General features: G+C 41.9%; 1 protein-coding gene across 2 annotated transcripts in view; it reads right to left on the bottom strand.

The window, feature by feature from the left end:
• The window catches only part of LOC139420376 (sorting nexin 7), a 37,505-nt gene extending 15,568 nt beyond the window's left edge, over nucleotides 1-21,937 (bottom strand). Inside the window, exons 1-9 of one of the 2 annotated variants that reach the window (XM_071170411.1) lie at nucleotides 21,707-21,937; nucleotides 13,695-13,883; nucleotides 13,440-13,550; nucleotides 13,168-13,332; nucleotides 11,564-11,762; nucleotides 10,793-10,992; nucleotides 10,400-10,486; nucleotides 8,963-9,064; nucleotides 5,720-5,872 (exon numbers count right to left, since the gene is read on the bottom strand). In XM_071170411.1, coding sequence (XP_071026512.1) covers nucleotides 5,720-5,872; nucleotides 8,963-9,064; nucleotides 10,400-10,486; nucleotides 10,793-10,992; nucleotides 11,564-11,762; nucleotides 13,168-13,332; nucleotides 13,440-13,550; nucleotides 13,695-13,883; nucleotides 21,707-21,823 — 1,323 coding nt within the window. In that variant the 5' untranslated portion in view covers nucleotides 21,824-21,937. The remainder of the gene's footprint in view (nucleotides 1-5,719; nucleotides 5,873-8,962; nucleotides 9,065-10,399; nucleotides 10,487-10,792; nucleotides 10,993-11,563; nucleotides 11,763-13,167; nucleotides 13,333-13,439; nucleotides 13,551-13,694; nucleotides 13,884-21,706) is intronic. The other variant, XM_071170412.1, reaches the window with a different exon arrangement.
• Nucleotides 21,938-26,914: the final 4,977 nt, after the last annotated feature.

Here is a 26,914-nt window from a genome sequence, read left to right as displayed (position 1 = left end):
AACATCTGTAGATAATTTATATGACCGTCGTCTCTTCAATTCAGTTTCGCCTCAATATATGCACCTTGGTTAGAGAGCAAGGTAATGGCTGTATTCGTTTCACCAAATTGTGGTGTCAACAACAAAAATACTTGTAGAATTGTCCTTCATAAATGATGCTACATTGTGAATCACATGATACAGTAATTTCCTCTTTCATGTGATTGAGGTGTATTAGAACATGTGTTCTCTACCGATCAGAATTACCTGGAACAGATAGTCTGACCTCACAGGCCTGATTAAGACAGAACACAATTATGTCCTCCACCTGTCCCTCGCTCACTTTCTCCGAATCTCTCTGCCCTCTCCCCCGCTTCCCTCTCTCTCTGTTTAAGTGGGTTGTGTTTGTTGAGGCCAGCCTTGGGGCGACTCAAACAGTATGAGGAGTGTGTCACGTTCTGATTTTCAGAAGCCCCCAGGGAGGTGAAGAACCCCCCCCCCCCAAAAAAAACATTGAAAATAACCAGACATACTTAAACACAAGGTCTTCCCCAAAATCTTCCTTTTCTTTTATTAAAATGGATAGCTCAGTCATGGTGCAAAACGTGCAGCAAAATGTTTGTTTTTTTGCCTGTTATGTATAGCCATTTTACCCCAAAATAAAAAACACAGCCTTTAGATGATCGTAGAGGAACCGGCCTAAGAATGTCATCTCCAATACACTAAGGGGAGTTGTCGGCTTGTTCAATTGGAGTAAAGTTCTCCGTTTATAGCTGGTGTCAGACAACAATGCATACTTGTAATGTATTTAAGGTTAAATTGTAGGCTACATAGTGCTACATAGTTAACATAATATGAGCATCAAACATTGTAACATGGGCTGCTGTGGTACTTCTTTCGATACCAAACCATTTCACCTAAAAAGTGTCTGTATCCATCTAAAGCATGTCATGCCAGCATTTACAACAACAACAAAAAATACCCTTAAGTTCCCCTTTAATCAAAGTTGTCAGATGGTTTCACATGGTGTGAAGAACCCCTGAGAAAAATGCAGACATACAGTACCAGTCAAACATTTGGACACCTAATTCAAGAGTGTGCCAAGCTGTCATCAAGGCAAGGCTACTTTGAAAAATCTAAAATATTTGTTGATTACTACATGAATCCATTAGTTATTTCATAGTGTTGATGTCTTCACTATTATTCTACAATGTAAAAAAAAAAAAAAAAACCCTTAAATGTGTAGGTTGTCCAAACTTTTGACTGGTATTGTACATTACCACACACTTGTACATAACTTTTCAAAGTGTTATACCCCTATATGGCCATCATCAGCATGTCAGAAAGGGGAGGTTGAAATGCGACTCCTGTTTGAAGACTGAGGGTGTCGAAACATGGCAAGTGTCAACCACAGTGGATGAGAGTGTCAATCCATTAGGACTCTAGCCACCACACATCTCCCAGTAACCTTAGCTTCTAAACTTCAATATGAAGCATGTACAAATTCACAGGGTTCCATTTGGTTCTATCTGCTAAAATATCACATCAATGCTTAAAGCAGCAATCAGAAGTTTAAACAAACAAGTGTTTTCCCTGCTGCTTTTTCAGTAAAAAGCTGAGGGATGGTCTGGAGAAATGTAACCACTCAAATTCAGAGCACTAGGGGTGGTGAGGAGTATTTTTCCCTGCTCTGCTGATGAGTAAATAAATAAATATACCATTCTTTTGGGATTTATCGGGCATTATGCTGAGATGGTATTGAAGAAATTAGTTGTTTCATCATCTTTATGTTGTGATTCAAAATATATACACTGTATATATTTATTCAATAAAAAGGTTCATTTGCAGCCCATTTGCAGTCCTGTGGTTGACAGTTAAAACAGTGTCACTTTCAAAAAGTCACAGAAGCATGGCAGGGAGATGACATGCATGTACAGACCTACAGTAGAGCTGAAGTAACAGTACAAGTTTCTGTAGTTGAGAACAAGTTTGTAAAGATGTCAGAGGGAATCATTGAAAAGACTATGAACCTACTGCAATAAAGAATACAGACATTGATGGCCAAATGTATGACAATGTATGAGCCTTCATGCCCAGTCCAAGAAAATGAGTTGTTGCTCAACATTCAGAACAATTTCAGTGGTGGAAGAGACCCTTTGGAGATGCTGCTGTGTGTTCTTCTGCTGGTTGGGATCACAGGCCTGTGTCTACTATGGCATCATTGGTCATTACTCTACAGAGAGACCAGCTACAGACCAGTTACAACAACCTGACTAAAGACAAAGACCAGCTACAGAATAGTTTTAAAATGACGACCACCGAGAAAGATCAGTCCAGGAATAGTTTAAATGCCACGACTACGGAGAGGGACCAGCTACAGATCAGGCTTAGGTTCTGTGAGAATCCCTGTCTGGACAGATGGTGGAAGATTAGCACCAGCTGTTATGTGTCCTCCAAGAAGAACACAGGTGGGGTTGGTCAAGCGGAATACATAGCAATGGGTGCTAACTTAAACAGCGGAGAAGACGGATATTCATCCACGATGGAATTAAGAAGAATGTCTGGATTTGTATCATTAAAACAAGGGAACCTGGGTGGGTTGGCAACACACCATTTAGAACTGCAAATTGGATGGAAGGGGAACAAAAATAACATGAATGACAAGTGTGTTGAGATCTCACAGGCAGCATCACACCCATGAAAGAGATAGTTAGTCAATGTAGTCAAAATAACTGTCTGTGAGAAAGTGTTCACACAGTAATTATAATAGCTACTGTAAGCCCTTATCTTATGGAGTTGAATTGGTTATCTATGAGAGGTTTAAGCTGTTTTTGTTTCCATTTGATTTCTTTAGAGGCCAGGGCTATGTGGAGTTTGTCCACTGGTCATCAGGACCAGGGGAGTGGAGTGGTGGTTGAATAGGCTCCAACTGTGGTCTAACTAGCTATGTCACATTATTGTATGCATGTAACAATGATATTTAAAATGACCCTTCAAATGACAGAACATTCTTTTTTGCTTCCATTCTGTTGCATATGTACCATGTGTACATTCTGCTTTATTAAATACATATATAAAATGGGATTTAAAAAAAGGATAGTTACACATTTTACTTGTGTCACGCCTCTTTTTAAAAAAATCACAATGTTGCCGTAACGACAGCCAGAAGCTGATCATTCGTGTAAATGTTGAACATTGAGTTTTTTGGGGGATGGTACTTCCCCCCCCCCCCCCCCCCCCTCATCCACCGTTTAACGCCACATTTAGATTACAATCCGATCATCTTGATGGCGAAACCAGTTTGTGAATGGTACTGTTTGGGACATTGCCATGAAAACGGCTCCAGGTTGAGGAGATGAGAGGATGTCTCGTCGTGGTGAAACGGCAGCTACTCCGTACTGAATACCCATCGGCGGTATTGGAGGATAAGCTACATATCAGCTGAGCCAAGTGGCTATGCATGGAAAGGCATTACGTCGGTGACTGCGAGATTAGTAGCTGAGGCTCCTGGACTTGTCCGTGTCTGACTGATCATCTGAATCCCCTGCCTGCTACCGTGACGCTCCCTCCACTGATAATATTGATGTCCCTCCCTCCACTCCCGAACTGCTTCAATCAACTCTTCATCCATCACTCTTTATTTTCCTCGAAATAAATATTTTATTTGGACTTTTTACAGCAATTCAGATTTTAGCTAGATCAAATAAACATTCCTAAACCTTACCATCATTGACATTCAGCTTTGTTTTAGATAGTTCAAATCTTGGGTTGCCGACTACTCGAAGTCCACCAGTGGAGGCTCCTCAGAGGAGGACCATCCTCCCCAGTGAATTTCATAAAACATTTTATAGTGGAACATTAAAAGAAAAGTGATACTTTTCAAATAAAACGACACTAAATATATTCACATCACCAAACAATTGATTAAACCACACTGTTGCAATGACAACAGCACTCTGTACGGTAGCACCATGGTGTAGCTGGATGACAGCTAATTTCCATCCTCCTCTGGGTACATCGACTTCAATACAAAACCTAGTGGGCTCGTGGTTCTCACCCGTTTCCATAGACTTACACAGTAATTATGACAACTTCCGGAGGAAGCTCTTGCAGCATGAACTGACATGTTGTCCACCCAATCAAAGGATCAGTGAATTAATCTAGTACTGAAAGCATACGCTACAGCTAGTTAGCACTGCAGTGTATAACATGTGGTGAGTAGTTGACTCAAAGAGAAAGACAATAGTTGAATAAATTCATTCCCGAAAAATTAAGGAGATGCAAGAGAGCTAGCTAGTTTAACCTACTCAAACACCTGGCTCAAACAGAGAGGGATGTTATGTTAGCCAGCTGATAATGGCTATCCAACACTAGAGCTCTTCCATGCCAAGGTAAGCTTCTGGTTTTATAAATGTATTGCAACTGCCATTGCGTAACTGTTAAACTGCTTGTCAACTGTACTGCATGATTGTAGCGGGTTTACTAACGCGTTAGCTACTACAACTATGTTGACTTGATGTTAGCTAATATGGTGACAACGATGCATGCTGTGTGTAGTGGTTAGCGGTGATGATATGTTTGGAAAGGTTTTTTTGCCTTGTCACAGACAGCGGTTGTAATGTGCACTGAAGTCCACAACAGAAGGGAAACGGTGAGAGGAGAGCGCATAGATGCGAGAAGGAATTATCCAACGATCAAAGGGATCATGCTGTTTGTATGTGGCTGCTATGAAAGTGACCTGTTTTTTTGGTGTGTGATCAGGGTGTATCCATTCTGTCGATTCTGTTGAAAAACGTTTTTTTTTTTAAACGGAAGCAAATGGAACGAAACAGGGATAAACATATATGAATTTGTCCTTGTTTGCAACTGTAGGACTAATGATTACACCTTAGATCAGCCAGATGTAGGCAAGATTGTGCAAGGTGGTATTGAATACGTCACCTTGATTACTCAAATTTCTCTCGACCTGTGCACCTACATCGTAAACTTTCACTCATAGGCTAGGTTGGAGTATCACGTAGTAGCTTAAACCTATCAATATTACAGAGCTGTATGAATGAAATATGAATATCAGTCATCCAATATGCTTTAATAGAAATAAGGCCATGCTCATGAAATAAAATGATCGTCCTCCCTCATTTTAAACGTCACTGACCGCAACTGATGTCCACGTACTATTTACAATATCCATAAAATGAAGCATCAATTTATTATGGAATTATCTGCATTGACAACCTCTATAAACTGACAGTAATTTGTGTGTGAATAAAAATGAAGTACTACCGCCCTCTACTGGAAGTTGTCCAGACAGTGACAAGGACTGCACAGCACAGAGAACCATATTTCTGCTGAAATTGCATTGAATGATTTACAGTTAAAATCCATCCCAAAAATATCTATAAAAGATACATTGTAAATTACCACTAACAACTTTAGTTGTGTAGATTTGTCTCTCATTTCCCCAAAATGAATCAGTCGGTGGAGTTCTCTCCCTGACACAATTGATTTAGTCTTTCTCACATTCTCTCCAAGTGCTTTTCTATTTCTCTAATTTACCTTTTTCTTATTCTCTTCCATCGCCTCCACCTCCCACTCTGCTTATACCAGTCACACCCCCAAATCTGCTTCTCTTTCTTATTCGACTCATCTATCCAACTCTTTCTCCCATATCAAGTGTCTCAATCCAACTTTCCCTCCCTCCATCCCTCCCGCTAACCAGTCAGAGTATCTTGTATCTCACCTTCTCGTAGTAGTCTACGTTCTTCTCTGCGGTGGAGAGGAAGGCTGATTTAAGGTCTCCTCTCATGCTCCTCTGCCATCGGCCCCAGTCCCCCTTCAGAGCGTTGTTGGCCCATTCCACACGGTCCTCCAGTTTATCAATCTCCTCCTTCAGCTAACACACACACAATCATCATCATCCTCCTCCTCCTCCCAACATTACATATTACAGTGCAATATCCCTTCACATCAACAACCTGGACATACAGAACACTTAAAGCAAGACCTTCACCCAAAGACCTCACGTGACAGGGACAGTTTTATTTAAGACAGTGGCCATGTCCGTATACCCATACTTGCGTCCAAAATATACTGAACAAAAATAAAAAAAGCAACAATGTCAAAGATTTTTACTGAGTAACAGTTCATAAGGACATCAGGCAATTGAAATAAATTCATTAGGCACTAAACTTTGGATTTCACATGAATGGGCAGGGATGCAGCCTTGGAGGGCATAGGCCCACCCTCGAGGAAGCCAGGCCCAGCCAATCGGAATAGGTTTTCCCCCACAAAATGGCTTTATTACCGACAGAAGTACTCAACACCCCCATTGACACAATCCCACTTCTTGATATGCCACACCTGTCAGGTGGATGGATTATCTTGGCAAAGGAGAAATGATCACTACAAATTTGTGCAACAAATGAGAGAAATAAGCCTTTTGTGCGTATGGAAAATGTCTGATTATTTATTTCACCTCATGAAACATGGGACCATCACTTTAAATGCTGTGTTTATATTTTTGAACAGTATAGTTTAAAATAACAAAAAGGTTATTGTTCTCAAATGTTGTGCACAAATTTCTTTACATCCCCGTTAATGAACATTTCTCCTTTGCCAGATAATCCTGATAGGTGTGGAATATCAAGGAGCTGAATAAACAGCTTGATCATTACACAGGTGCACGTTTGGGATGCTCTGGATGGACGTGCATTACAGAATGTTCCAGTTCCCACCAATATCCAGCAACTTTGCACAGCCACTGAAGAGGAGTGGGACAACACGCCACAGGCCAGAGGAAAAAAACTAAAACACCTGATCAACTCTATGCGAAGGAGATGTGGCGCGTTGCATGAGGCAAATGGTGGGTCACACCAGATACTGACTGGTTTTCTGATCCACGGCCCTACCTTTTCTTGAAAGGTATCTGTGACCAAGGGATTCATATCTGTATTCCCAGTCATGTGAAATCCATAGATTAGGGCCTAATGAATTTACTTCAATTAACTGATTTCCTTACATGAACTGTTACTCAGTAAAGTCTTTGAAATTGTTGCGTTTATATTTTTCAGTGTAGTATGCAGTTTAAGTACGTAGTATGCTAGCATGGGTATTCAGACACAGCCACCTTGCCCCTGAAAACTGCTGATGAATAGCTTCTGGTCTGATGGAAGCATTAAATAGTCTCACCACGCAGAGGCAGTAGTAGTAAATGTAACATAGCGTTATAATCTGATTCATAGGCAAGGCTAATTGAGATTATTTCCTCCTTGGATAGCTCCCAAATCAGGCTTTCCATTTATACATTTGTCTCGTCATTTCATTGACATAGAAAACAAAAACCTTTAAGCTAGTGGTTTATTATTTGTCATATCCTATGGTTGTGTGCGCACACGTGTGATATAGCCTAATGATCAAAACTTGTGAATGTTTATCAAAGTTAGCTAATCCAGTTTGGACAGTTGACAATTAAAACATATCAAAAGGTAGACTATACATCAATGTGTATCCACGTTAGCTGATAATGCTGTGTTTATCAAAGTTAGATGGCCAACTTTGCTGCTCCTGCTACATGGTGATACATACACCCATCTGGAGAGCCATTTCTCTCAATGGTCCTGTTTACTGCAGTGTTATTGATTCATCAGCCATCTCATGGCCCTACCTAACAAGCCCAATGCCTCAGTCTCTCCTCTAAACAAGCACTTCCTCTAGAGTACAACAGTCTCAGTCCGTAGCCCTGAAACATACGACTGTCTATCAGAAAACACACACAGAGGAAATTATTGAATAATTAGTCAGATACACAGGGAGAAGACACAGGGTCCTGAGGGAGACCTCGGTGTCAAATTAGCAGTGCTCAGATATGCATGGCTCCATTTGAGACTAGGTGGATATTGACAGGTGGAGCTGATAAGGGTTGTGCGGCGTTGGCACTCCTGCTCTGGTCCTGTTAAGAGGGGATCGATGCAAGACTTGACGGGGTGTGTGTGTGTTGATTAGGAGAGCTTGTCAGGTGTAACGAGAGAGGTTGGGGAGATAGACTGAGACCGGGGTTAAAGGCTTAGCTGCTATGTCTGGACCAGCATTCATCTCCCAGGTGGCAATGTGGACACATCATTAGGAACAGGGACACACAAAGGGTCGCTCGCGCGCACACACACGGTCGGTCGGTCGCACGCACACACGGTCGGTCGGTCGCACGCACACACGGTCACACGCACACACGGTCACACGGTCGGTCGGTCGCACACACACACGGTCACACACGGTCACGCACGGTCACGCACACACGGTCACGTTAACCTTTTCCATAATTACAACCCAACAGATTCCCCTTCTCAAATCATTAAAAGTTGGGTGGAAAGTGAACAATTGACTGAAGACATCTTTGTTTCTTGACTGAAGCATCACTGCCATCTACTGGGTCAAATAGATTACAATTTTATGTCCAGCCCGTTTCCTCGTTTCATGCACCTTGGCAAGGCTTTGAGAAGAACACGATACATCCTCTCTCCAGACCTGTTGTGCTGGGAAATGGAAATATGGCATCCTGCTTCAAACCACAGCCAGTCAGTGTTAAATGCCCGATCTATGAGTTAGGCCAAAAACAGCATCCAACAAACCCAGCCAAGTGTTAGAGGTTAGGGTCAGGGTAACCTAGAACTACTGTCCAGGGAACTATGTACAGCACAAACAAGCTGTTAGAAAAAGGTGAGACTTGCTCAACCACTGCTTGCTTGAATGGACAAGTCGATAGTTGATAGCATTTTAAGGTGTGTTAATAATTCAATTGTGTTAATAATTAGCTTATTTGACTTTAGTGTCATATTTTTGCTCATTTTGAAATAGCTAACATCTCAACCATACCCATTCAGCAAAGGGAAAGCTTAAATGCTCCACATAAAGCCAAGTTAAGCAGAAGCTGGTGAGCCCATAATGTGTAGTACAGTTGCATGTTGGCATGCCCTACAGTCCGCTGTACCTCTTCAATCTCCCCATCAAGTCTCTCCTGCCTCTGATGTCTGGCTTCTTCAGGGTTTTTACCCAGCAGGCTCCCCCACACAAAACCTAGATCACTAGACTCCTCCAGTCCCATCACAGGAAGGTCAGGATGTCAGAGGGCAAAAGCCACAACAACAGGAACAGGAATGAATGCTCATGTCCGCATGGAGAAGTTGCCCTTAGATGCTGATCTTGGATCAGTTTTGTCATTTTCTCAGCTAAAATGTTAAGGTTAGGATTGGGGAAGCTGATCCCAGACCTGCTAGTAAGCAGTGGCATAAGAACAGTAAAGTACAAGGTGATGACCGCACAAATAGACCCCGTCTCATTTTGACAGAGAACTTAAGACTATCTTATACATAATGACAGAAAATGTTCAAGTTGCCTAGTTGTTTATGACATACTATGTATGGGTGGCATACTACGTCAGACTGTCATATGAATGTAGCCTAATCTTATTTTTGCATATAGCCTTTTCAGGTGAAACTACATGATAGAGCTCTTACTCAGTTATTGTGTTTATTAGGTGAAACACTGGGACCTGCAACAAAAGCATACAGTAAGTTTGACATTCTGACTCATTCACAAAGTACTGTAAACCTTATCCTCACATTGTTCTAGAACTCTAGATCCCATTGTTTCACACACACTATTACAGTGCTTTGTTGGAAATCCATAGGTGACTTTCTTAGCCAGCGCTCTAATTAAAATCTCAGGGTAAAAAGGTCACTGCTAAGCTAGGAGGGAACCAGGGACACCCACAGGATTAGAACAGCAATAATCCTTAACAGTTCTGTCCACTCTACCCCTTTCTCTTCTTTATTCTCCAGCCATCTCAGATCTTACCACCAGTCAGTGGCATTTCGATGTAAGACGTCGATAGATGTGGGCGTTTTCATTACGCAACGATTATCAAGGCCTTATTAGACAATATTTACCACCCAGTTTCCTGAAGTGTGCCAGGAGCTCAAGAGGGACATCCTGAACTATCCGGAGATATTTAGATAATCCTCAGAGGAGGCCTTTTCCAATATCGCCAAAGCGCCTCCTCTGGCTTAAGACAGCTTGATTTAAAATGAGAGGTGACGAGGAGGCAGTTCATGCAGCACAGCTTTATTGCTCCTAATCTCTGGGAAATTGCACTGAAGCATCAGGTAGGCCGACTGATGGCTTATAGAAGGTACATATAAGATATTATAGAATAAAAACATACCTTTCCTAAACTAACACTCGAATCCCCCCCCCCCCAGCACTGATTTTGCTAATAGCTACTGTGAGGAAAAAAAACAGACTTACTATGACTGAGATGTGGTTGTCCCACTTAGTGTATACATCTTAAGATGAACTAACAAAGTTGCTCTGGATAAGAGCGTCTGCTAAACTACTTACATTTATAAAAAGCCAATTTTGCACTTACTGCATCGCGGTCAACTTTCTTGGTGGCCAGAGCTTCATTCTTGGCCTCAAATTCCGCCTGAATGTTATCCCTCCGTCTCAATACTGCCTAGAAAAAAGGAACATAAAATGATCTAGGGGTGATCATTGCTTAGTCCTGAAAATCCAACAAAAATATGCATTAGGCTTGATATTATGTACACAGTAGGTATGTTTGTGTACGTAGACTATGTAAATATGTGTGGGTGTTGGGGGTAAGTTAAGTCAAAGCCTTTCATGTTTCATCAACATTACAGGTTTAGCAAGTACTGCACAGTGCTGGTCTGTCATTTGGTCTACTAACGACATCTAAACGCCACTTAACAGCCGGTTAAACGACTTCCATTACTGTCTTACGCCAGAGGAGTTGACTTACCTTGAGTGTCTCAGCACACAGGACATACTCGTGTAAAACAGGCACCAGGGTGTCTGAGAGATGGCCGACCTGTTCCTCCGTCTCTTTACAGCACCTCTCTATGCAGCCGGCTACACCTTTCAACTGCTCTGCCAGCTCCTCCTCCGAGCCCGACCACAGGGTGTAGGTGGGCCCGTACTCCTTTAGCTCCTCCAGGTACTCTGAGACACAAACAGGGATATGTACTGTCAACTACCCTACCCACAATGCACTACCCTTCAGTTCCTCCAGGTCCTTTGAGACCATAGAGATAGAGGACTCTGTTTTAGCATAGGTAGTGGCATTGAGGACTTTCACCATTTTGAAGTAGTCAACTGGGTGGAACTTCCTATGGGTTTGATCGGGGTCATCAGTCAATTAATTATCCGCATGAGCAAATATTCCATAACTGGAGGTGGCTGTAAATAGCCAAGCTTGACTTTATACCTGTTCATACACACTCCAGGTGGCAGTATGCACCATTTCAGTTTTTTACCAACTCACAGAAGTAGAAGAAAATGTACATCTTCAAAATAGAGATTGCCTCAATATCACTGCACGTGCAGTCACAGACACCATAATGGGACGGATACAAAGAACAAGAACCCTCTATCATTCTCCATTTTTGAAACGGAGCGATTTACAAGTCTGATTGAAAACATTACATTCATGTAACTCTGTGTGCGTACCCAGAATAGTATTAACTAGTTAGTTGGTATGTTTAGAGAGTAATATTTAACTCTGTGGTCTTACCTTTCTGTTCTTTGACGATCCTCTGGGTGACTTTGTCCAGAGAGCCGATCTTGTTGCTGAAATCCTCCACGTACTCCTGGATGGCGGTGAACTCCTCTGGCCGGTTCTTCACCCCTCTGACTGAGTTAGCCACCGCTCGCACCGTTTCCCCCATCCTGCTCAGGAACCCCGGGCCTTGCTTCTTATAGGTTGTCAGCTCCTACAGGGACAGATGGGATGGAGAGACGCGCACACATGCACACACCAACACAAACTGGGGTCAAATAAAAGGCTTTAGAACAAACAATGTTCAATGACAAAGTCCCATCCTGTAGTATGGCAGATTGCAGCGAATTATATTCCTTGAGCTTACTTTTACTTTACATTGGAAGGAGTGAGATTGACATAATATTGATAGAGATGGATTATGTCAGAGACAGACACTGTATCCTATCCATTGTAACAATAACATGCGCTCTAGACTAGAACATTCCACTGTCACCAAGTTACAGAAATGGCTTTCATGTCACATTGACCTTGAATTAAATGTTGTTCCACAAACTCAAACAGCACACCCAGCGCCTGATCAGATGAGAAAAATCCCCTTTAACATAAAATACAATCCAGTGGTGGTCTCCCTGTTCTCATTGAGGTCAAGGCCTAACGTTATGTCCTGACACAAGAGTATAATATGCGTTGGCTAAACTTGATCTGTTCTTAAGAACAGCGCCCAGACATCTAACTGATTACTTTCCCCGTGTCAGGGATACACACAATCACAGCATCAGATCAGGTGTGCTTAGAAAGCTACTTTCTTGTATACTGGAGCCTTAGAGTGGAATGAGTTGCCTCTGCCCATAAAAAACAACATCCTCTCTGGGCAGCTTTGAAAATAAAGTTTTTAAAAAACTGTTTGATGTCTTCTGTGCCCATATGAATGACCCCTATGATGTTACTGCAATGAGATAGATATTTTTGTTTTATTATCTCGCGGTCAATGTGTTCAACCGTGTTGGATCTTGCCTAGCAGTCTTGTTACAAGACCACAATGGGAGTCCCAGACTTTGTGTGTTATCCACCATGATGTAACAATGGGAATAAGTCCCCGACTTTGTGTGTTATCCACCATGATGTAACAATGGGAATAAGTCCCCGACTTTGTCTGTTATCCACCATGATGTAACAATGGGAATAAGTCCCAAACTTTATTATGTGTTCTCCACCATGATTTAACAATGGGAGTAAGTCCCAGACTTTGTCTGTTATCCTCCATGATTTTACTCATGTGCGTATGTCTTTTTCAAGTTGTGTGCTTGTTGTTTTTTTTTAAATGGTACAACAAAATGGATCAACTAAACCGTAAACTGATAACATGCTAAAGACACTGGGACACAAGGGAGGCATTCATTCACAGAGTTAAAGTCTAGGCATTAAACTACTAGGCTAATCAGGTTTAGTGGTAGGACAGCGGGACTATACCATGTGCAATTAGACTAGCTTGACGTAGCAGGTGTGTGTGTGTGTAGTCTGACTGCGTAACATCAGTCTTTTGTGTGCTCTCAAAGCTTTTATGGATTATGTGTTTGGTGCGTGTTTATGTATGCATTTGGTATATGCTTGCTTACCCAGGCCTGAGCACTAAGGAAGACTTTGAAGTCTTCGCTGCAGGACAGAATGGGGTGATCAGCAACGCGATTAAGGAACTTGTGGAGAGCTTTCCTCCGTGTCTCGATGAAATCACCATTGAACCTCTCCACCATCCCCTTCACCACAAACTTCTCTGGCAGAGGCTGAGGACAGGAAGGAGGATTAAAACGGAGCTCAGAAATATGTTGTGGATCGATAGTATGGAGTTTAACCAAATTCTCAATTCCTTTACAGGTCAGACACCACATACATGAACAATGAGAGTTGAGTGGGAATCCTCCAGTTTCCCTTTGAGCCAGAGGAAGTCTTGGTAGCGCCTGCGGACTTCGTACTCAGAGTTGTCAAACTCACTCCGTGTGGTCTGAGGCAGGCAGAGAGAGAAACACAGTAAAGACCAGATTAACTCAATTCTATTGGCAAATACACAGTCTAGTATATACTGTACAATCGATGCAATTCCATTTCTAGAGGACATACAGTACATTACACCCCCCCCCCCTCTCACCTTGGTCAGAACTCTGTAGGTGATGAAGGTCTCAATGGCAGTCACATGACTCTCTGGGTTGTCCACTGTAATGAAGATGTCTTTAGAGTCACTCTCCTCGTCCTCGTCAAACTTACACTGGTTGACCATGGAGCCTGGGGATGTCGGCATTGAGGCGTTGAACATATTCCCGTCTGCAAGAGTCGAATCCTAGAAAAACAAATCATGAAAGGCAGAACTGATTTAAATCATCTGGAAGAGAAACCCAGAACCAAAATGCACGTGCGCTGGCCAGTTACGTGCGCTGGCCAGTTACTTTGTCACAACAGTAAATACCATACAGTACATCGTGTAAGAGTGTTACACAACACCATCTTGTGATGCGACAACCACATGTAGCTTCTCAGCTATAAAGCCCTTTCCTTTGCACTTCCACATTAATTTGCACCAAACATTTAGTGTCCAATCAAATAATGACCCAACATGTGGTTTCCATTTCAAATATCAAAGACACACCTTTATTGAATTGCTGCAAATATTAATTCTAACAATTATTTCTAAGTTTTACCGTTTCAGTTTTTGCAGCTCTTCTCTGGTGCCTTGTCTGCAGCACAGAGGCCAGGTGCACTTGTTAGAGAGCATGCAGCTAATTGGCACGTCCTATTATCCTGAAATGGAGGGGTGTGTTCGGTGATACCACCTCCGTCCAGCATAGGGGAAATGGAGTTCCCCAGTTTAAAACATTATGCTAGAACTTTCTATTCAAAATGAATACATTTAAAACACATCATAATAATAAATAATAATAAGTATGCTTACAATCATGTTTATGCTAAAACATTTAAGAACAGATCCGTGATCATTTATTTGCATCTTTGTAGCCGACCTGCCTCAGATATTTGGAACTGGCCATCTCTTTATATTCTGTGCTCTAACTTTATGGCTCGAGTTAACCCTGTGAGTTGCGCCTATTCTGCCACGCAGACCTCCCTTACACATGTATCTATGTTTCAGATAAAGTGGCGCCGGAAGAAATGGCAGCAGTTTTACGGGCACCCAACCAATTGTGCTATTATGTGTTTTTTTTGTGTGTGTTCTTTGTAACTTATTTTGCACATAATGTTTCTGCAACCGTATCTTACGCAAAAAAAGAGCTTCTGGGTATCAGAACAGAGATCACTCACCTTGGATTAGACAAATATTACTCGCCAGCGTGCAATCATTGGACAATAAATTAGACGAGGTACGATCACAAATATCCTACCAACGGGGACATCAACTGTAATGTCCTATGTTTCACGGAATCGTGGCTGAATGACGACATGGATATTCAGCTAGCGGGATATACGCTGCACCAGCAAGATAGAACAGCACAAGACGAGGGGGGCGGTCTGTGCATATTTGTAAACAACAGCTGGTGCACGAAATCTAAGGAAGTCTCTAGATTCTGCTCGCCTGTAGTAGAGTATATTGTGATAAATTGCAGGCCACACTACTTGCCTAGAGAGTTTTCAGCTATACTTTTCGTGGCTGTTTATTTACCACCACAGACAGATGCTGGCACTAAGACCGCACTCAGTCAGCTGTATAAGGAAATAAGCAAACAGGAAACCACTCACCCAGAGGCAGCGCTCCTAGTGGCCGGGGACTTTAATGCAGGGAAACTTAAATCTGTTCTACCAAATTTCTATCAACATGTTAAATGTGCAACTAGAGGGAAAAGATTTCTAGATCACCTATACTCCACACACAGAGATGCGTACAGAGCTCTAACCTCGCCCTCCATTTGGTTAATCCGACCACAACTCTATCCTCCTGATTCCTGATTACAAGCAACAATTAAAGCAGGAAGCACCAGTGACTCGGTCTATAAAAAAAGTGGTCAGTTGAAGCAGATGCTAAACTATAGGACTGTTTTGCTATCACAGACTGGAACATGTTCCGGGATTCTTCCAATGGAATGGTACACCACGTTTAAAAATAAATAAAAAAAATATATATATATATATATATATATACATACACACACCTTTATTTAACTAGGCAAGTGAGTTAAGAACAAATTATTATTTTCAATGACGGCCTAGGAACAGTGGGTTAACTGCCTGTTCAGGGGCAGAACGACAGATTTGTACATCTTGTTACCAGTCCAACGCTCTAACCACTAGGCTACCCTGCCGCCAATATCAATAAGAGCATCGAGGACATCATCCCCACAGTGACTGTGCAAACATACCCCAGCCAGAAGCCATGGATTACAGGCAAAGGTTAGAGCTGAAAGTTAGAGCTGCCGCATTCAAGGTGCGGGACTCTAACCCGGAAGTTAGCAAGAAATCCTGCTATACCCTGTGACGAACCATCAAACAGGCAAAGCATCAATACAGGGCTAAGATTGAATCATACTACAACGGCTCCGACGCTCATCTTGTGGCAGGGCTTGCAAACCATTACAGACTCCAAGGGGGAGCACAGCCGTGAGCTGCCCAGTGACACGAGCCTACCAGACGAGCTAAATCACTTCTATGCTCGCTTCGAGGAAAGCAACACTGAGGCATGCATGAGAGCATCAGCTGTTCTGACGACTGTGTGATCACGCTCTCCATAGCCGACGTAAGTAAGACCTTTAAACAGGTCAACATACACAAGGCTGCGGGGCCAGACGGATTACCAGGACGTGTGCGGCGGGCATGTGCTGACCAACTGGCAGGTGTCTTCACTGACATTTTCAACATGTCCCTGATTGAGTCTGTAATGCCAACTGTAATACCAACAAGGCAACCTGCCTAAATGACTACAGACCCGTAGCACTCACGTCAGTAGCCATGAAGTGCTTTGAAAGGCTGGTAATGGCTCACATCAACACCATAATCCCAGAAATAATCATAATCTCATAACGCCCAAACAGATCCACAGATGATGCAATCTCTATTGCACTCCACACTGCCCTTTCCCACCTGGACAAAAGGAACACTTATGTGAGAATGCTGTTCATTGACTACAGCTCAGCGTTCAACACCATAGTACCCTCAAAGCTCATCACTAAGCTAAAGATCCTGGAACTAAAACACCTCTCTCTGCAACTGGATCCTGGACTCCCTGACAGGTCGCCCCCAGGTGGTGAGCAACACATCCGCTGCGTTGATCCTCAACACTGGAGACTGGTGCGTGCTCAGTCCCCTCCTGTACTCCCTGTTCACCCACGAATGCATGGCCAGGCACGACTCCAACACCATCATTTAGTTTGCAGACGACAACAGTGGTAGGCCTAATCACCGACAACGAAGAGACAGCCTATAGGGAGGAGGTCAGAGATCTGGCCGGGTGGTGCCAGAATAACAAACTATCCCTCAACGTAACCAAGACTAAGGAGATGATTGTGGACTACAGGAAAAGGAGGACCGAGCACGCCCCCATTCTCATCGACGGGGCTGTAGTGGAGCAGGTTGAGAGCGTCAAGTTCCTTGGTGTCCACATCACCAACAAACTAGAATGGTCCAAAGAGGGAACGACAAAGCCTATTCCCTCTCATGAAACTAAAAAGATTTGGCATGGGTCCTGAGATCCTCAAAAGGTTCTACAGATGCAACATTGAGAGCATCCTGACTGTTTGCATCACTGCCTGGTACGGCAATTGCTCGGCCTCCGACCGCAAGGCACTACAGAGGGTAGTGCGCACGGCCCAGTACATCAACTGGGGCTAAGCTGCCTGCCATCTAGGACCTCTACACCAGGCGGTGTCAGAGGAAGGCCGTAAAATGTGTCAAAGACCCCAGCCAGCCCAGTCATAGACTGTTCTCTCTGCTACCGCACGGCAAGCAGTACCGGAGTGCCAAGTCTAGGACAAAGGCAGTTTTTACCCCCAAGCCATAAGACTCCTAAACAGGTAATCAAATGGCTACCCGGACTATTTGCATTGTGTGTGTGTCCCCCTCCCAACCCCTCTTTTATGCAGCTGCTACTCTGTTTATCATATATGCATAGTCACTAACTATACAAACATGTACATATGTACAGACTACCTCCATTGGCCCAACCAACCAGTGCTCCCACACATTGGCTAACCGGGCTATCTGCATTGTGTCCCACCACCCACCAACCCCTCTTTTATGCTACTGCTACTCTCTGTTCATCATATATGCATAGTCACTTTAACCATATCTACATGTACATACTACCTCAATCAGCCTGACTAACCGGTGTCTGTATGTAGCCTCGCTACTGTATATAGCCTCGCTACTGTATATAGCCTCGCTACTGTATATAGCCTCGCTACTGTATATAGCCATGCTACTGTATATAGCCTTGCTACTGTTATTTTTCACTATTTTTACTTCTTTACTTATTGTTCACCTAACACCTTTTTTGCACTATTGGTTAGAGCCTGTAAGTAAGCATTTCACTGTAAGGTCTAAACCTGTTGTATTCGGCGCACGTGACAAATAAACTTTGATTTGAGGTGTTCGAACAGTTTTAGTTTAATTCATTTATAGACCTTTAAATACCCTTTTTATGCACTGTTTTTTTTTTTCCTTACTCAGTAGAAAATAAAACCCATATCACCCTACTCAGTTCTCTCATCGCCTGCTTGGTCAACCATTCTCAAAGTATTTTATAAAAGCCCTTTTCACATCAACAGTTGTCACAAAGTACTTATACAGATACCCAGCCTAAAACACCAAAGAGTAAGCAATGCAGATGTAGAAGCACGGTGGCTGGGAAAAACTTCCTACAAAGGCAGGAACCTAACGAGAAACCTAGACAGGAGCTAGTCTCTGAGGGGTGGCCAGTCCTCTTCTGGCATTGGCGGGTAGAGATTAGAGTACATGGCCATTTAGGCCAGATCGTTCCTCAAGATGTTCAAACGTTCATAGATGACCAGCAGGGTCAAATAATAGTCATGGTGTTTATACAGGGTGCAACAGGTCAGCACCTCAGGAGTAAACGTTAGTTGGCTTTTCATAGCCGACAATTCACAGGTCGAGACAGCAGGTCAGAGAGCGGAAGAGAGAGAGGGAGGGTCACAATAGCAGGTCCAGAACAAAGTAGCACATCATTTGTGACAATTTGTGCATTCATCACATTTCATGGGTCAGGTAAGTTTAATGCATTTATCATCTGATGTCCTCAGATCCTATAAAAATGGCTAACAGTCCTACCTACCTGTAGACTATCCTACCGAGTTTGTTTGTGATGTCTGATAAGGAACTTTCAACTGTCAGTTTTATTTAATGGTCCCTGAACTTTGTCAAGAAATATGGCACCATTTGCAAATGATTTGATGTTCCACAATCCGAGGTCAACAACCAGTGGTAATGTCACTGTCATATTCAAATCATGGCCAGGCCATGTACAACATGCAAACGTTTCAGCGGACTTGAACTGATGTGCCATTGTTCACAGGCAGCAGCACGACACGCTTTTGTCATTGTCCTTTCATGACGCTTCCTGTAATAACACTGAACTGAGAGGCTAATGTAGTCAGCAGAATGCATAGCCTGCTGCCTAGGCTACTCCCCTGGCTGCGATGCGCACTGCAAAACAATAGGAACAGCACAAGCTGAAATAACAACGATGTAATTCTTAACTGATTTCTCTGTGATGTTGCAAAAAGAATAAGCTACAAATAAACAATTCGATTTAGATCAAATATGCACTTGATTTGATTCCCTGTCGCCTCATGGAATTTCTTAGTTGGTACCATGAGTGGCTTTCTTGCTGTCTGATTCTTCTGCTAGTCTGACAGATGAACTTCAAAAACCCTGCTAACTTAGTTGTGTGATCTTGGCGGCCACAACTTTCATCCAGCAATGATCATGCAACAATCAGATTTGGCAACAAAATGTGACAAGAGTATCAAAAATATTGCTACATTAGGCAACAGGGCATCATGCACCCCAACAATCTGAGGGGGCACAAAAGTGAGGATAGCTAGGGGGGTGAGCCGCAGGGGGTCTAGGATAGAGGTCGACCGATCAATCGGAATGGCCAATTAATTAGGGCCGATTTCAAGTTTTCATAACAATCCGTAATCAGCATTTTTGGACACCGATTATGTCCGATTACATTGCGCTCCACGAGGAGACTGCGTGGCAGGCTGACTACCTGCTTTGCGAGTGCAGCAAGGAGCCACGGTAAGGTGCTAGCTAGCATTAAACTTATCTTATAAAAAACAATCAATCTTAACATAATCACTAGTTAACTACACATGGTTGATGATATTACTAGTTTATCTAGCTTGTCCTGCGTTAAATATAATCAATGCGGTGGTGCCTGTTAATTTGTCATTGAATCACAGCCTACTTTGCCAAACGGGTGATTTAACAAACACATTCGCGAAAAAAAGTACTGTCATTGCACCAATGTACCTAACCATAAACATCAATGCCTTTCATAAAATCAATACACAAGTATACATTTTTACACCTGCATATTTAGTTAATATTGCCTGCTAACATGAATTTCTTTTTTTGTTTGTTTGAATTTTACCCCTTTTTCTCCCCAATTTCGTGGTATCCAATCGTTTTAGTAGCTACTATCTTGTCTCATCGCTACAACTCCCGTACGGGCTCGGGAGAGACAAAGGTTGAAAGTCATGCGTCCTCCGATGCACAACCCAATCAAGCCGCACTGCTTCTTTAACACAGCGCCATCCAACCCGGAAGCCAGCCACACCAATGTGTTGGAGGAAACACCGTGCACCTGGCAAGCTTGGTTAGCGCGCACTGTGCCCGGCCCACCACAGGAGTCGCTGGTGCGCGATGAGACAAGGATTTTCCTACCGGCCAAACCCTCCCTAACCCGGACGACGCTAGGCCAATTGTGCGTCGCCCTTATAAACCCAGGGTCGTTACACTACTCATATATATAAACAAACGTTTGGCCGATTAATCGGTATCAGCTTTTTTTGGTCCTCCAACAATCGGTATCGAAAAATCATATCGGTCGACCTCTGACCTCGTCTGTAAATTGGAGAATTTGGCTTTTTTTCAAACACCCTTTTCCTGCAATATAGAGTCATAATTATTATGCTTAATTCGATTAAAAAATAAAATAAACTTTTCTGCATATCTCTTGAGCCCTCTGTATCCTCCTGACTGGTGGTTCTTTTTTTAAGAAACAAAATATGCTTCTCTGCATTTTGGCTAAAATCTGGGTAATCTTAGTAATTGCTCAGCAATTTAAAAAAAAAAAAAAAACCTTTATTTAACTAGGCAAGTTAACGAAAGTTAATGAAATTCCAAATAATTTAACTTTGGTCAATTAGTTGTTTAAAAATAAACATTTCAGTTAATGGTTCAGCACTAACATTTAGATATCTAAGGGGGCACGTTCCCCCTATGTGCATGACGCCTCTGTGGATGGCAACAAGATAAAGTATGCAGTGTTCACAACAACTGGGAGCTTGGAACTCGGAAATCTCTGACTTCCGACTTCATTGCGTTGAAAACAACTGGGAACTGGGAAAAAAAGTTCCGCTTGGGATTTCTTTTTAACGGTGATCCAACTCGGGCCTCTTTCCACAGCTCCGACTTTCGGAGTTAAAAGATCACACGTCATGATTTGACCTCGTATTATTCCGAGTTCTTAGTTTTTTGAACGCGGCATTAGTCCTAATGATATTTGCATGACATCGTCTGATCGAGTGACCTTTGAAACTGACAAAAACATAACATCAGCAGAGAATTCAAAAGGGTAATACACAGACTGTTTCGAACCAATGTCTGATATAAAATATACTTTTAAGATGCAGTCGGGGTGCATTGATGTAGACTACGTAAAATACAGTGATTTAAACTGGTAAAATATACATTTTAGACTATCCAAGTGGAAAGCACCCTAACAATGCACTTTCCTGCCTGAACTTCATTGGATTTACAAAAGCAATGCAAACTTCCCTGAACGATTAACTCACCACTGAGTGTCAAATGCAGGCTATCCACGTAGCACAGAAATATCGCATTCAACCCCCTGCGCCAACTCCGTTTCTAAACTTCTCTGTACATTCCACATTAGTAGGCTAGTGTTATTTTTACCTTGCTGAAAACTTCTAAATCGTCGTCCTCGTCTAGATCTAACATCTGTCCGGAGATGTCGGCAGGTATTGCATTTGTTTGGGTGGGGGACACAACAGCGTCGATAGTTCTACTCATAGCTGCCCAGATTTACACCGACAATGTAGGCTACGGGGACATCATCAGCAGTCGCTGCTGCTGAAACTCAGTATAATTTCAGAATTTGAGTGAATTCAATTTACTGCGCAGAAACGGAAGTACCACTGGAAAAGGAGAGGGTTGGCCACAGATGAGTTGAATTGGATAGGTCAGGATATGGATATCTGACATGTCAGATTATATCTGTAAAAGTGTGTGACATCAATGTTATATGCGAAAGGACATAGCTACGTGTCACTGTTATGAATAGAAGAAGCAACAAAATGTAGCCTTTGATATCCATGGTAGGAGAGTAGGACTACATGTGATGACTGTGACCCGTGTGAAGGATGAAGGACTAGCCTTCATTTGAATAGCCATGGATGTACTTCTATAGTCTTTTATGGCAGGTTTTTTCGTGGGCAGAGACTAGTTACCACAGCCACAAAGTAATGAACCCCGCCTATTTCTATAATATATTTTCTTAAAATGTGACTTAAACCCTAACCCCACTGCTAACCTTATACCTAACCCTAACTTAAAATTATAACCCTAAAACTCATTTTTGTTTTCAAACATTTGTACGATATATTTGACTTTGTGGCTGTGGTAGCTAGTGGAAACCGTGGGCCGAATACTTAAACATAAAAAGCAGTTGAACAATCACGCGACATTTGAGTCCTGCGTTACACGAGATGAGGCTGGAATAGATATTACAATATTGCTACTATAGAAAGTACATTGCAATTATTACACAGGCAGCAATTTATTTTAACGTCTTAGGCTACTGGATACGTTGGTGTTTATTGTTTCTTTAAGGTAAGTTATTTATCTTTAAATCAGAGATTTGTTTTTAAATAAAAGCATACAGTAGTAGCCTAATACAGATTGTTATTGATGATTTGTTGACCTGGACCTCACACATCCTCTATAACTCCAAGCAGGGATATTTTTTACCAAAAGATGTCACTGTTGCACAAAGGATATTCTTTATTTTTCTCTGGGGTAGGCTATGTGTCAAAACTGAAAGCAACACAGAGAGAGAGGGGCATTGGCTATCTGATTCCAAGGTGTCAGGACGTTATTATAATTACGAAATTGGATCTGGCTCCTGAAATGTTGTCTGTTTCACAGGGATAAAACATTTTAAGGAATGTGTCAGTGATCGTTTTCAATGGCCACAAGGTGTAGGTTATGTTCCTATCCCCAAATACTTGTGTCGATCAATACAAATTAATGGATAATTTGAAAGTTAATAATTCATAGTAGGTTTATGCAGCAAAAGATATCACAGCTTCTCCACCTTTTGCTTAACAACACACTATTTATTTTATTTATTTTACCTTTATTTTACTAGGCAGGTTAATTAAGAACAAATTCTTATTTACAACGACTGCCTGGACTATAGCCATGACTGTAATCACTACATACATCAGCCTCTTTAGCTTTAAAACAAAATGTTTGCATGCTGAACGCATGATGACACCAACACACAGATTGGTCTAGTGAGAAAAAAAGGCATGTTCAAATGCTCTCTCTTATCTGTACATTTTGAAATGTACATGATAATGATGCTGGGTGACACTCAAATATTGTGTCAATTTCATTCCCGACGGGCATAAATTCCCACATGCAGGCAGAGAGAGAGGCAGGAAGCCCTTGAAATGGTTCCATTATCATCCTGCATACCCTTTCCACCAAGCAGGAAAAGGAAGGCCATATCCACAGCAACTATTCAGATTAGAAGGTATTATAATGATTCTACAAAGGTCAGGGTTTTGTTGGGTGGAATCTAGAGCACATACAGGCAGCACATTCATATTATCTGACTGGCGGCTGCCATTTTATATTTCATATCATTTGTCTGTTTATCGCTGATTGATTTCCAGATGCATGTGAAGAATGTGTATTTTTGAGGCGTGATGACAAAAAGTGTAGGAGCTTTTGAAATAGGCTGCGTTATAGTATGTTACTATTTTTCCAGAGTAAAGTTTCCCGAAATGGATGAATATAATGCTGTGTTGATTCAATATCTTTGCAAAATATGGTGACATTTTAGTAAAATATAACATTGAATGCTTGGGCTCTTATCTAATGCAGATACAGAATAAAAAGCACCTTAATAAAATAACACGGTGAAAGTGCACCATTTTCATCCATCAACATTTAACAGAGTGCTTAAGACTAGAGATGCCATCATGCCAGTAGCATTCCATGGCACTGTGACTGTACAGTACGAGACGGTCAAACAAATACATTCTGGCTGCACCACAAATGTCCTCTGGTCTGGCGAAACAAAAATAGAACTGTTTAGCCATAATGACCATCGTTATGTTTGAGGAAAAAGGGGGAGGCTTGCAAGCTGAAGAACACCATCCCAACCGTGAAGCACGGGGGTGGCAGCATCATGTTGTGGGGGTGCTTTGCTACAGGAAAGATTGGTGCACTTCACAAAATAGATGGCATCATGAGGCAGGAAAATTATGTGGATATATTGAAGCAACATCTCAAGACATCAGTCAGGAAGTTAAAGCTTGGTCGCAAATGGGTTTTCTAAATGGACGATGACCCCAAGCATACTTCCAAATTTGTGGAAAAATGGCTTAAGGACAACAAAGTCAATGTATTGGAGTGGCCATCACAAAGCCCTGACCTCAATCCTATAGAAAATTTGTGGGCAGAACTGAAAAAGTGTGTGCGAGCAAGGAGGCCTACAAACCTGACTCAGTTACACTAGCTCTGTCATGAGGAATGGGCCAAAATTCACCCAACTGATTGTGGGAAGCTTGTGGAAGGCTACCCGGAACGTTTGACCCAAGTTAAACAATTTAAAGGCAATGCTACCAAATACTAATTGAGTGTATGTAAACTTCTGACCCACTGGGAATGTGATGAAAGAAATACAAGCTGAAATAAATCACTCTCTACTATTATTCTGACATTTCACATTCTTAAAATAAAGTTGTGATCCTAACTGACCCAAAACAGGGAATTTTTAAATGTTTTTAGATGGAATATTTAAATGTCAGGAATTGTGAAAAACTGAGTTTTAATGTATTTGGCTATGGTGTATGTCAACTTCCGACTTCAACTGTATATATATATATATAGACACTAGACTCTAATGTATTTGTCCTCTTGCTCAGTTGTGCACCGGGGCCTCCCACTCCTCTTTCTATTCTGGTTAGAGATAGTTTGCTGATAATTGGCCTCTGTAGATATTCCATTAAAAAATCTGTTGTTTCCAGCTACAATAGTCACTTACAACATTAACCAAGTCTACACTATTTCTGATCAATTTGATGTTATTTCAATGGACAACAAATGTGCTTTTCTTTCAAAAACAAGGACATTTCTAAGTGACCCCAAACATTTGAACGGTAGTGTATATATATACATACAGTGGGGCAAAAAAGTATTTAGTCAGCCAGCAATTGTGCAAGTTCTCCCACTTAAAAAGATGAGAGAGGGCTGTAATTTTCATCATAGGTACACTTCAACTATGACAGACAAAATTAGAAAAAAAATCCAGAAAATCACATTGTAGGGTTTTTAATGAATTTATTTGCAAATTATGGTGGAAAATAAGTATAAGATAAGTCCATATTATGGCAAGAACAACTCAAATAAGTAAAAATAAAATACATTTCATAATTCATTTAAGACATGAAGGTCAGCCAATCTGGAAAATGTCAACAACTTTTAAAGTTTCTTCAAGTGCAGTCACAAAAACCATCAAGCACTATGATGAAACTGGCTCTCATGAGGACTGCCAAAGGAAGGGAAGACCCAGAGTTACCTCTGATGCAAAGGATAAGTTCATTAGAGTTACCAGCCTCAGAATTTGCAGCCCAAATAAATGCTTTACAGAGTTCAAGTAACAGACACATCTCAACATCAACTGTTCAGAGACTGCGTAAATAGGCCTTCATGGTCGAATTGCTGCAAAGAAACCACTGCTAAAAGACACCAATAATAAGAAGAGACTTGCTTAGGCCAAGATACACAAGCAATGCACATTAGACCAGTGGAAATCTGTCCTTTGGTCTTTTTTTATGTGACCTTTATTTAACCAGGTAGGTTAGTTGAGAACAAATTCTCATTTGCAACTGCCACCTGGCTGTCATGATCATTGGAATAAATGGATCAAGGCGCAGTGTGTGTAGAGTTTCACATGTTTTAATAAATTAAACTCAATACAGCCACACATGAAACGTAATGGAGTGCTCACAGGCCCTACACAAAAACAAGATCCCACAAACAACAGGTGGGAAAAGGCTGCCTAAATATGATCCCCAATCAGAGACAACGATAGACTCTCTGATTGGGAACCATACCAGGCCAACATAGAAAACGAAAAACTAGAATGCCCACCCTAATCACACCCTGACCTAACCAAATAGAGAAATTAAAGGATCTATTAGGATTAAAGGTCAGGGAGTGACACTGGAAAAGATAAAGCAAAGCATACAACACAAAGTTACACATGGAATAAACAAACATACAATCAATAATACAGTAGAACAATCTATATACAGCATGTACAAGTGAGGTAGGATAAGAGAGGTAAGGCAATAAATAGGCCGTGGTGGCGAAGTAATTACAATATAGCAATTAAACACTGGAATGGTAGAATGTGCAGAAGATGAATATGCAAGTAGAGATACTGGAATGCAAAGGAGCAAGATAAATAAATAAATACAGTATGGGGATGAGGTAGATTGGATTGGCTATTTACAGATGAGCTATGTACAGGTGCAGTGATCTGTGAGCTGCTCTGACAGCTGGTTCTTAAAGCTAGTGAGGGAGGTAAGAGTCTCCAGCTTTAGTGATTTTTGCAGTTTGTTCCAGTCATTGGCAGCAGATAACAGGAAGAATTGGATTTGGGGATGACCAGTGAGATATACCTGCTGGAGTGCGTGCAAAGGGTGGGTGCTGCTATGGTGACCAGTGAGCTGAGATAAGGCGGGGCTTTACCTAGCAGAGACTTGTAGATGACCTGGAGCCTGTGGGTTTGGCGACGAGTATGAAGCGAGGGCCAGCCAACGAGAGCGTACAAGTCGCAGTGGTGGGTAGTGTATGGGGCTTTGG

The sequence above is a fragment of the Oncorhynchus clarkii genome, chromosome 11, assembly GCF_045791955.1.
Source record: "Oncorhynchus clarkii lewisi isolate Uvic-CL-2024 chromosome 11, UVic_Ocla_1.0, whole genome shotgun sequence".
Classification (NCBI taxonomy): domain Eukaryota; kingdom Metazoa; phylum Chordata; class Actinopteri; order Salmoniformes; family Salmonidae; genus Oncorhynchus; species Oncorhynchus clarkii.
This window is presented reverse-complemented; position numbering and strand designations above follow the sequence as displayed.